The 12,007-nt window shown below is 37.9% G+C and overlaps 1 protein-coding gene across 3 annotated transcripts; it reads right to left on the reverse strand.

Annotated features, from left to right (window-relative positions):
• Nucleotides 1-2,648: 2,648 nt before the first annotated feature.
• Nucleotides 2,649-7,391, reverse strand: SCOC (short coiled-coil protein). 3 transcript variants are annotated; one of them, XM_034401523.3, is made up of 4 exons: nucleotides 7,265-7,391; nucleotides 6,237-6,303; nucleotides 6,071-6,154; nucleotides 2,649-5,319 (listed from the first exon to the last, which is right to left on the reverse strand). In XM_034401523.3, the coding sequence occupies exons 2-4, from the start codon at nucleotides 6,256-6,258 to the stop codon at nucleotides 5,177-5,179; spliced, it is 249 nt and encodes an 82-aa protein (XP_034257414.1). In that variant the 5' UTR covers nucleotides 6,259-6,303; nucleotides 7,265-7,391; the 3' UTR covers nucleotides 2,649-5,176. The 3 variants fall into 3 exon arrangements, with proteins under 3 accessions (XP_034257414.1, XP_034257415.1, XP_087730686.1); XM_034401524.3 differs by having other exon boundaries at nucleotides 7,261-7,338; XM_087874560.1 differs by lacking the exon at nucleotides 7,265-7,391 and adding an exon at nucleotides 7,105-7,243.
• Nucleotides 7,392-12,007: the final 4,616 nt, after the last annotated feature.

A 12,007-nucleotide genomic window follows, 5' to 3' on the forward strand; every position in this document is an offset into this window, starting at 1 on the left:
ATTGTTCCATCTCTTACCACTGCATTCCAATTCTGCATATTTTGCAGTGTCATTAAATTCTGCATATTTAATCATACTGTCCTTAAATTATTTAGATTCTGAATCATATTTCACCAGCAATCTGTATATACAGCCTACTAATGACTGTTGGTTTTGGATGTGAATACACATATATTATTGTATGCTGTGTTGTTGCTTCAAGGTCCAAATATTTGAAGCAAATACAGTATGACATGAAGTGTATAGTCCTCCACTTACAACCACAATTGAGCCCAAAATCATGGTTGTTGAGCAAAGCACTTGTTAAGTGAGATGCCATGTGATAGCTTTGTTCAACAATCACAATCCCAGTTTTCATCCTTAAGATGAATGCTACTACACCCAGATGCCCTGTCCCCACCCTTTGGTGGAAAATCCCTTAGCCCACTAAAGAATGGACCTCAAATCTGGTGAAAATGCTAGCAAACAACTGTTCTGATACGGCCTTCACAGAAGCAAGAAACAGACTCCCTGCAAAGAAAAACCCCTCTTTATTTACACATTGGGAATTAACTGCATTCACCAACAAAAAGTCCAGGCAAGAGTCCTGCAAGAAGTTAACTCAAACAATAGTCCTTGTCATGATAAATGCAAGATTGTGAGCTCCCAGCCAGGAGGCTGCAAATTAAGTCAATTCAAACAGAGAAATAGACAAACCTCAGTTCTGGCAAGGCAGTCTTTGTCGCACGAAACACACAAGGAGCAAACTTTCCAGAAATGCAAAACAAATGTTTTGTCTGCGACAAAACCACTCTCCTCCTATTTATTCCCCAGCCAGAGTGGGGCAGTCAGCATCCATGTTTGTTTTGCTCCCCGAACTGGCTCATTGTTCTCCGTTGTTCACCTCTCCTAGCTGCTCTGCGCATACGTGCATCTGGAACAGGCCTAGCTGTTCCTCCTCCTCACGTCTGACTCCAAAGGCAGCTGCCTCTCTGGCTGGGAAATGCCGGATGGCCCTGGCTCTATGTCTGTGTCTGATGCTAAGCATCTATCAGAGCCTTCCCAGGCTCCAGAACTGGCCCAAGTTCTTCCCGAACTTCCTCATCATCCAAGTCTGGCAGGCCACAACACCACCATTCTGGGAGTCTCAGAATGCTGGGGTTTGCTAGCATTTTTCTCTTTGGAGAAGTGGAGATGGTTGCTTAAATACTAGTGATGAATGCTGACATTCATTCTGATGAATTTTTGCATTTTTGCCAAATTTGAGGTCTTTTCCTTAAGCTCGTGAAATTTCCTCTTCCTATGTGAGTGGAAGGGGAAATCTCTTGGCATGTTGGAGGAAGTTACTCCAACTCCAATGTTCCCTCCCTTTGTAATCTTCCCTGCTGACTTCCCCATTGACTGGGGAAGCCAGGAGATAAAATTAGAAATGGCAATCACATGATTACAGGGCGCTTGGCAATAGGTCATAAATGTGAACAGGTTGCCAAGTAACTAAAATGCACTCATATGATTGAGGGAATCAGCATAACATTTTATGACAGCCAGAAGTGCTTTCAGGCCATAAAGCATCAGTTTCCAGGTTGTCCTGACTGCATATGGTTAATAGACGACTGGTTGTAAGCCAAAGACTACCTGTATTGAAGATCTAAAGCAGTTGTGGTTAATATGGAAAACTGAATTACTTATTGCAGCATAAAGCTTGAGCAAGTAATGTATATTCTGAGATAAAATATTTATTGAAGAAAGGAAAATGGTTGGAGAAATTTTAATGCATTCTAATTCAAATGCTAGAAGAAAGATAGTATTTGGCCTGTTGCAAGACATAAATGTTAAAAAATGGGAAATTTAGAGCTTTCTTTGCTTTTGATAATCTTTGTTACAGGGAACCAAGAATTGTATGAAGAGAATCAAAAGTAAATTGTACACAGTGGGGATAGGTTTCCTATGAAGTGTGTGGGTGGGTAAAATGAGGGGGTTAAATGTGAATAGGTGATAAATGAATGCACCTGAGTATGATTGAGAGAAAAAGAGGCTAAGAAAGTTGTGGTTGGAGTGAGATTCTGAAAAAGACTGAGAAGTTTAAAAGAACAAAAGAAAGTAAATGAAGTGTACGATGCTTGGTTGTGGTAGAACCACTGATAGGCACAGAGGTATCGTGAATGGCGTTGATAGAGCTAGATTTAGCTCTATTCCTTTTTTTCCATTCTTTGCATTTCTTCCATAGTTTTGGCTTATTATTTCTTAATTTGTATTTGCAATTTGTATAACACTGCTTAGGTGACAAAGAATCATCATTATGCATATATGCAGAATAATGAAAACATCATCTGTAATAAAGCATCACTAACAGAATGCTTGTATATCAATGTACAGCCTTTATCTGAGTTAAGGCTATTCTTTGGGGATCTCAATCACCACAACAATTAGTTTGAAACTGTGAGACACATTTAATTTACTCTTTAAATGTTTGTGATGAAAACGTTGGAACTGAATTCTGTGCAAATTTGCATATTTATGAAAGATTTTTCATAACTGCTGAATAGTATTTTTGACAAGATGCTCAAAAAACAGTTAGCTTTACCACCTTTCATAAAAATTAGTTGCAATATTTATAAAGGTTTATTTTCCAAGTAACATTTTAAAAGATGCAACAGAATGGACCAAAATAAACTCAAAAAAATCTTTATTTAATATAAATTCTGAGATAGCACATTTTTAGAACATAAGCCCCAGTGGTGGATTTGTTCCCTGTAACAATCACATCTAGGACATTTAAACTCAGTGTCACATTAACAATCCTCTTTAGATGGCACTTTCTGAGATTACTAGTTGTCAGAGTTAGTCTGAAACTGGTTAGAAACAATTCCTATGAGCAAATTGTCAAATAGTCCTTTACTTTTGTGTCATTAATGCTTGCTAACTTAGTTGCCACTGAAGTTGCAAAAACCAGTTGAATCCAAATTCTAGACTTCTTGTGGTCAATTCTAAGTAATCTCTGTGTCTGCTAATCTATTGAGTCTCTTAAATTCAGGTCTCTTGATCATGTGGCCCTAAGACTAGATGATTACTGGTTTGTTCTACATTAACTCACAACTATTCATAAGCAGTTCCCCTTCCCTTCTCATTCCTACTTTTTTCAAATGGATTAAGTGATGTAAAAGGAGAACATTTGGAGGAATCCCCATGCATTTCATCAAGAAAAAATGGCACTTAATCACCAATCAGTTCCATCCCTACACAATCAAAATATTTGTTTTTGAATCTGAAATGTTGTACTTGCATCACATCCACAAAGGAAGAAGGAATAGGAAAATCACTAGTTAAGCAGGTTATTTGATTTACTACAAGGTTAATGGAAATGGGGAAAGTGAAATTAGTTTCAAACACGTCTTCCTCATAGAATAGCGTGAAAAAAATTCTAGAATCTCTTAAGAGCCGCGGTAGCACAGTTGTTAGAATGCATTACTGGAGGCTACTTCTGCTGACTGCCAACTGCCATCAGTTTCACAGTTCGATTCTCACCAGCTCAAGGTTGACTCAACCTTCCATCCTTCTGAGGTCTGTAAAATGAGGACCCAGATTGTTGAGGCAATAGGCTGACTCTGTGAACTGCTTAGAGAGGGCTGTAAAGCACTCTGAAGCGGTATATAAGACTAAGTGCTATTGTTAGTGGGCTTTATCAGAAGAAAAAACATTGAACACATATAGTTCACTGAAAGACACCTTTTTGAGGCCTCCTACTAAATGAGCACCAATTACAATACTGTTCTGAACCATTTATATCCTCCCAAAAACAGAAATACTCATCTATCTACAAAACAGTAGACTTTTGCTTAGAACAGAAATTAAATCATCCTTAAACTACTATTAAAAATGGCAAAAAAGACACCAAACTGTTAGAATCCAATCAAATCAGAAGCCATTCCATTCCACATCTTGTTCTAAAAACCTAATTATTGCTTCTTCCAAGTACATTGGGACTGCAATTTTCATTCTTAATGATATCAACAAAGTGACATCGGACTAATGAAAACACGTCTGCAAAAGTAAAATGATTCCTTACAGCTCACCTTTAATGAAAATTAAGATAGTTTCTTATTGTATATATTCACAGAAATGTTACTGTGCATCTGCATCTAAGTAAATGCATCTACCTACATCTAAGTAAATTGTTTGCTTATCCCGGAAAAGTAGTATATTATATAAGCCTTATTACATTTAACTGCTTGAAGTGTATCAGAGAGACAGGCCTTTTGGTACATCTCTGTAGCAGCTAGTATTTTCGTAGAGATGTGTGTCATGCTTGAAAAACCCTAATTTCATTCTAGTACTGAAAGGCAAATCATCTGTGGTGCTAAAATGTGATTATAAGTTAGTAGGAATTATATAGAAAAAGTATAGAACTAGTGAAAATTCATAAATATATCTATTAATTGTTACAAGATTATTTCTCCCAAGTTTGTATCATCACAATTGATAATATTACTATGTAACAAAGTGTTATGTAAACAGGACACAGTTAAAACAATTGCAACACTATACTGGCCCAATAAGTGAAAGGAACTTTTAAGACATTTTTAAAATTATAATTTATTAATTCCAGAGTGGTATATCAAGCTATAGAGTGCTCTTTTTCCTCTTTACAATTTTGCAAGCAATACATTATACACTCTCATTTAAAAGAATTAACTTCCACCACTCAACAAGCTAAACTATGTCTTCATCTGGAAGAATTAGCATAGATTTTCCTGGAGGATGCAGAAGAGATGGAGAATGTACAACTTTTTTGAAAACTAACAGAAGTCATGCAAATAATTCATTCCAAATAAGTATTTTCATACCACTCTGCACAACACTGTATTATGTTGCTAGCAAATAGTAATACTATAAAAACCATGATAATTACAGTACTTGGCCATGTATGACACTAACCATAAAAGCAGAACTGATTTTCAAAAGCACTTGTATTCAGACTGTGGTAGTAATAAATATATTTTCTCTATCCTATGTTGCTGAAAACTGACATTACAGACTTGTACTGTCCAATTCATTAAAAAAATTAAGATGTCTAGAACTAACATTAAATGTTCATAACTTCAATGATGATACAAACTAGAGTATTATGTAGCCTTATGTCATTTAAAATCAAACAAAAGCAGCAGCAGTACAATGGTATTGTTTGGTTAGCAGCGCCTTACTTTCTTTTGCTTTTTGTGTCAGTAGTCTGAAAAACACTAGAGGCAGACATGAGGTTTTCTATATATTGTCCAAGAACCTGATTTTCTGATTTCAATTTCAAATTTTCTTCTTTAACGGCGTCTACTCTTGCAGACAGATCTGTAAAGACATGTAGAGGTCTTTAGCAGCCAATGTTTAAGCAAAACATTTTGTTTTAAATTGCAAAGTTTTTGAAAGTCATTAAAAATACAAAGGCAATTGTATAATGAAATCCATGCAACGACCCCAATAAATCTATGTATGTAGTTACAAAAAACCCCAAAACTAATCCCTTATCAATTGGGGCACACCAAAGTCAGGATGATAAAACCAGAAATATCCTATAACCGCTGTCACTGCTAAAATATTTCTCACCAGGGCAGGTCTATCTAGAAAAAGGTAATCTTTACAATATTCTGGTTCACAACTAATTAATAAATGTTGGGAAGAAATCTTAAACTGAACTCATAAATGGAGCAGAAGTTACTGCAATTATTTCATAAAATCATAAGGTTGGAGGTCTTCTATCCAACATCCTTGCCAATGCTGGAATCCTAAAACCATCCAGTACAACAATATCCCAACTCCTTAATCTGTCTGCCTTTATAGTAATCTAAGTTACTTACCCAGAGTCAAAAGGAACTGACAAGACACATTTAAATATACCACATTGCTCTAGTTTCCTTAAAAATCACTGCTTTAATACTGCAGTCATGGTATAAGACTATTAGTCTTAATATTAGGTTATTAGCCTATCCCTAAATTAAAGGAAATATTCAAATATATTTACACAGTTTACTTTCTCTATTAATGACATTCTATCTTTAAAATAATTTGGCATGAAGTTATACATCTAAATTAAGAAACTAACCTTCAAGTGTATGCTGAAGTTCCAAAACCTGATTGATAAGTCGTGTTTTTTCTTCTAATTCTACTTGATTTTCAGTCTCAACAGCTGATAAAAAATACATAATCTTTAGAACAGTTAAATATTATAATGCACATAATAGCAAAATAATAGTTAAAATGCATTCTACCATCCATATCCGCATTCATCATTGTTAAATAGATCCTTTCCGTCCTCAACTTCTTGTGAGATATGTTCTGTTTGAAGGACAGAAAACAATATCAATAGTATGCACATACACAGAATCACCATTTTCTGGCTTAATATTTTAGACGGACAACACTTGTTACCAAAACTTCAAAATGCAAGGCTCAGCAGCCATTATGAATGTCAAAAAGGGATAAGTGATTCTGTAGCTATAAATGCTGGCTCTAAGGGACAAATTAATAGGTATACTTTTTATTCTAGAAAAGTGATAAATTCTGCACATATTAAAACTATCCACTTCCCAACTTTTTATAACATCTTCAGAATATACACATTCTTAAAACTTTACACAATTCTTCAAGCAAATATTATTGCAGCCAGAAGAAGCACATCCTACAATTAAAATTAGTAGTTATCTGGAGGTTCAACTCATTTTAAATATATTTTAGGACAATTTCAGTTAATACTCTGTACAATATATATATATACTTGTATACAGTGTAATGTGGACAGAGTATATTCACATTATACTGTACGCAAATTGTTATGTCCGCATAATAATACATTTGCATCCTTCAAATTTGTCATGGTTGAATGCAATTGTGTTCAAAAGATTGGATTGGATCCCCTGTTACTAGAGAGGAAGGGAAGGAGATGGAGAGAGATGCTTTCTCCAACACATAAAGGGCTCTGACAACAGATCCTAGCGGGTTTCTTCGCATTTCTGACAACAGATCCTAAGCGGGAGTCTTAGCATTTCTACCGCAAAGCTCTATTCAGAGAAAAATACGCCCTCTCCTTATAGAAGGAAATACGGTTTTGCATCCTGGCACGAAGAAATCTTCGCCTACATCCCATCAACCCGTCATCCACACACTCCGGCCAATTCTCCTCCCATCACCACGCCGCGTCCCAGCTTCCACAAGACTCCCCAGGGCAGAAGCGCGCGCCTCGACCCTTCTTTCTTCCGATTTCGTCACCTGCCAAAGAGGCGCTCGCCTACTTACCCACCTGCCACAAGATACCCTGGCACTCCGACCCCAGCCGAGTTCAAAAGCAGCCACTACGCCTGCGCGATCTTTTCCTCGGCCAACCAGTAGCGCACGCGCCTTGCCCCATGAAAACAACGAGGAGGAGCGAAATCGGAGAAAAGGCGGGCTTAAGAGAAAGGAGATTTTCGCCGCCACCAATCACGGCCGAAGAAAAGGCAATGGCTTTTCTCGATACAACCAATAAGCGGCGGGAGACATCATCAGACACTTCCTAGTCATTCCACTTGTCGGCTTGCTGCTGCGGATGGAGACGGCTCCGCGAGCGGAATTAGAAAGGGAGGCGCGAGTGCTTGTTCAAATCCAGACCCCCGTTTTTTCAGGGGCGTGGTCCCAATTATTTCTCTTAAAAAGTCGCGGCAGAAAATAGGTTTCGGTTGCACAGTGTTTTTTGGAGAGGGGGACAAGGTCAAAATCACGGCTTTAAAGCCTGCAGAATCGTGTTTTTGCAGTAGGAAGATATAGGGGTGAAAAAAAAAAAGGCAAGCCTCCGAGAGCATTATTACTTTTATTTTAATTCTCCTTCCTAATTAGGCCGCACACCTGTAGTAAACATTCCCGAACTGTTGAGTTACTGCGAACTGGCCTAAGCCCCCCTCCCAGCCTGGTTCTTGTCGGAAATGGTAGCATTTTGAATTTCTGACCGTGCTTTAGAAATAGTATGCCAAAATGTAAATAATGGCTAGTTCAGAAATGTCAGTTGGGAGGTGGAAGGGAGGTTTGTGTATAAAACTTTGCAAAGACACCTGAAATGTAATGGAGTTTACTGAAGAAAGTGGTTATTTAGTGTATGACATATACACTAAATAAGCCTTCTCTATGGGGGCACCTGCCCTCTGGAATGAGCTACCCCCAGGGATACGACTAATCCCGGACCTCCGGACCTTCCGCCGGGCCCTGAAGACTTTTTTATTTCATCAAGCCGGGCTGGGTTAAAAATCTTTTAATTGGGGAATTTTATGGGTAAGGAGTTTTAAATTGGAGAAGCCAAAGATAATTTAATTTCGTTTTAATGTATTTTAATATTTGTATTGTGTGTTTTTAATTTTGGCTGTTCACCGCCCCGAGTCCTTCAGGAGAGGGGGTGGTATAAAAATTTAATAAATAAATAAATAAATAAAATAAAATATCATTCATGGACTAGCAATATATATTAACGTTTCATCTAGATTAGTAAAACAGAATAAAATATAAATGTTAAAAAGCTCTATCTTCAAATACCGATGTCTAGCCATCTAATCATTGACGCTCAGCATCATTTATATGAAAACAATCAGATACTGGCCTGGTACATGCCCTCAGTTTACAGCTGGTCATGATGCAATCTACAGTTTGATGTGGGACCCATAGTCAGACTGGGGAGGATACTATGCCCCAGTTATATAGAGAGTCATATGAGGTGTGAATTCTATTCAGGATTATCCATTGCTAATGGTTTAGTTCAAGGCCTGGCACCTATTTTATGGGGTCATTTATATGTCTGCTTATGTCTGGGCATTCAGCGACCCATTTGGCTTTCCATTGGGAATCAATGTTAAGGTTGTTGTGCAGGTGCCAATGGGGACTTCCTGGATTTCAGACTTCCTGCTGATAAGTGAGGAAAATCGGTGTGCACCGGTAGGGGTGAGTTGTTCATAATTTTTCTATATTCTCTCACTAATGCATCTTCCCTTTGTAAACCTGGTGATACTATATAGCTCAGAACAGGAAGCCAGCAAGTCAGAATGCTTTTAATACATCTGCTTATAATCCTCATGGTGTGGTTGAGTCTGGCATCTAATTTACTAATATGGCAGCTGTGAAGCCATACAAGGCACAGTATTCTGCTGCGGAGTAGAGTAACCCTACTGCGGATTACCTGAGGTTGGCAGCTGAAGTTCCTCATTTAGTTCCACATAATTTCTGGAGTATGTTGTTCCTAGTATTGATTTTTGCCACTGTATTCTCTAGATGTACTTATAGGAGAAAGTCCACTCCAATGCTACTCCAAGGTATTTTGGATGGGGATTATAGTGGAGTAAATTGTTGTTTAAGTAGACTTTCGGGTATATATGTTCATATTTATATTTTATAAAGGGAACAGCACTTTCTCATATGAGTCTCCATCTGAACTGATATAGCTTGAGGGGTTTGTAACCTCTCACAAAATTAACTCACAACTAAACATAGCTGGATTAGGACAATATAACTAAGCATGTACATATTTATTTATTAATTTTATATGCTGCCCATTTTACCACAAGCGACATATTACCTACCAGTCTTTTCTCTTTGCAAATACTGTATATACATGTGGTCCTCAACTTACAACAGTTTAGTGACCATTCAAAGTTACAACGGCACTGAAAAAAATGTCTTATGACCATTTTTCCCTCTTATGACCATTGCAGCATCCCCACGTCACGTGATCAAAATTCAGACACTTAGCAATTGATTCATATTTATGACAGTTGCAGTGTCCCTGAGTCAAATCAACCCTTTTCCAACTTTCTGACAAGCAAAGTCAATGGGGAAAGCAGATTTACTTAACAACCATGTTTCTAATTTAACAACTGCAGTGATTCACTTAACAACTGTGGCAAGAAAGGTTGTAAAATGGGGAAAAACTCAGTTAACAAATATCTCACTTAGCAACCAAAATTTTGGAATCAATTGTGATCATAAGTCGAGGACTGCCTGCACTATAATTTGGCTAGGGTGGCTATTATTCTATTTTATAGCTCAAGATTGAGATAAGGTTTCCTTTCCCAGAACCATTTGTCCTGCAATCTTTTTATATTTTTCAGAAGAAACCCCACAATGTTTACAAGCAATAGTTCAATTGCGACCACAATTGGGAATAGCAATTCAAGTCTAAATATACCAGTCACTAAGTGAAACTGTAAGTATGATCCTACTTCAGTTTTCCTTTCTTTACAGATCTGCAAAATTACAGGTGAAACTCGAAAAATTAGAATATTGTGCAAAAGATATTCATTTATCATATTCAGATATATTCATATATCGTTCATTTATTTCAGTAATGCAACTTAAAAGGTGAAACTAATATATGAGATTGACTCATTACATGCAAAGCAAGATAGTTCAAGCCTTGATTTGTCATACTTTTGATGATTATGGCTTACAGCTCATGAAAACCCCAAATTCACAATCTCAGAAAATTAGAATATTACATGAAATCAATAAAACAAGTATTGTACTTAGAACAATATCGGACCTCTGAAAAGTATAAGCATGCATACGTACTCAGTACTTGGTTTGGGCCCCTTTTTTGCATCAATTACTGCCTCAATGCAGTGTGGCATTGATGCTATCAGCCTGTGGCACCGCTGAGGTGTTATGGAAGACCAGGATGCTTCAATAGCGGCCTTCAGTTCTTCTGCATTGTTCAGTCTCATGTCTCTCATCTTTCTCTTGGCAATGCCCCATAGATTCTCTATGGGGTTCAGGTCTGGCGAGTTTGCTGACCAATCAAGCACAGTAATCCCATGGTCACTGAACCAGGTTTTGGTATTTTGGCAGTGTGGGCAGGTACCAAGTCCTGCTGGAAAATGAAGTCAGCATCCCCATAAAGCTCGTCTGCGGAAGGAAGCATGAAGTGCTCCAAAATCTGGTAGACGGCTGTATTGACCCTGGTCTTAATGAAGCACAGTGGACCAACACCAGCAGATGACATGGCTCCCCAAATCAACATAGACTGTGGAAACTTCACACTGGACTTCAAGCATCTTGCAGTGTGTGCCTCTCCATTCTTCCTCCAGACTCTGGGTTGGTTTCCAAATGAAATGCAAAAGTTGCTCTCATCAGAAAAGAGGACTTGGGACCACTGAGCAACAGACCAGTTCTTTTTTTCTTTAGCCAGGGTAAGACGCTTCTGATGTTGTTTGTTGTTCAGGAGCGGCTTGACAAGAGAAATACGACATTTGAAGCCCTGACTCCAGCCTCAGTCCACTCCTTGTGAAAGTCCCCAACACTTTTGAATGGCCTTTTCCTGACAATCCTCTCCAGGCTGTGGTCATCCCTGCTGCTTGTGCACCTTTTTCTTCCACACTTTTCCCTTCCACATAACTTCCTATTAATGTGCTTTGATGCAGCACTTTGGGAACATCCAACTTCTTTTGCAATTACCTTTTGAGGCTTTCCCTCCCTATGGAGGGTGTCAATGATGGTTTTCTGCACAACTGTCAGGTCAGCAGTCTTTCCCATGATTGTGATTCCTACTGAACCAGACTGAGAGGCCATTTAAAGGCTCAGGAACCCTTTGCAGGTGTTATGGCTTAATTAGCTGATTAGAGTGGGACACTTTGAGCCTAGAATATTGAACCTTTTCACAATATTCTAATTTTCTGAGATTGTGAATTTGGGGTTTTCATGAACTGTAAGCCATAATCATCAAAAGTATGACAAATCAAGGCTTGAACTATCTCGCTTTGCATGTAATGAGTCTATCGCATATATTAGTTTCACCTTTTAAGTTGCATTACTGAAATAAGTGAACTTTTGCACGATATTCTAATTTTTTGAGTTTCACCTGTATTGGTTGTAAAGTTACTTTTCATCTCTGTCATAACTGTGAACAGTTACTAAACCAGGCAGCTGCTAAACAAGTCACCCTGTAACTCTGATGTGTTCATCAGAACTGATTCTGATCCAGTTACACAAACTTTCCACTAAAACAAGTGCATTTATTTTCCGTCTGCATGAG

The sequence above is a fragment of the Pantherophis guttatus genome, chromosome 8 (genome assembly GCF_059756535.1).
Source record: "Pantherophis guttatus breed Tessera chromosome 8, ASM5975653v1, whole genome shotgun sequence".
NCBI classification, from domain to species: domain Eukaryota; kingdom Metazoa; phylum Chordata; class Lepidosauria; order Squamata; family Colubridae; genus Pantherophis; species Pantherophis guttatus.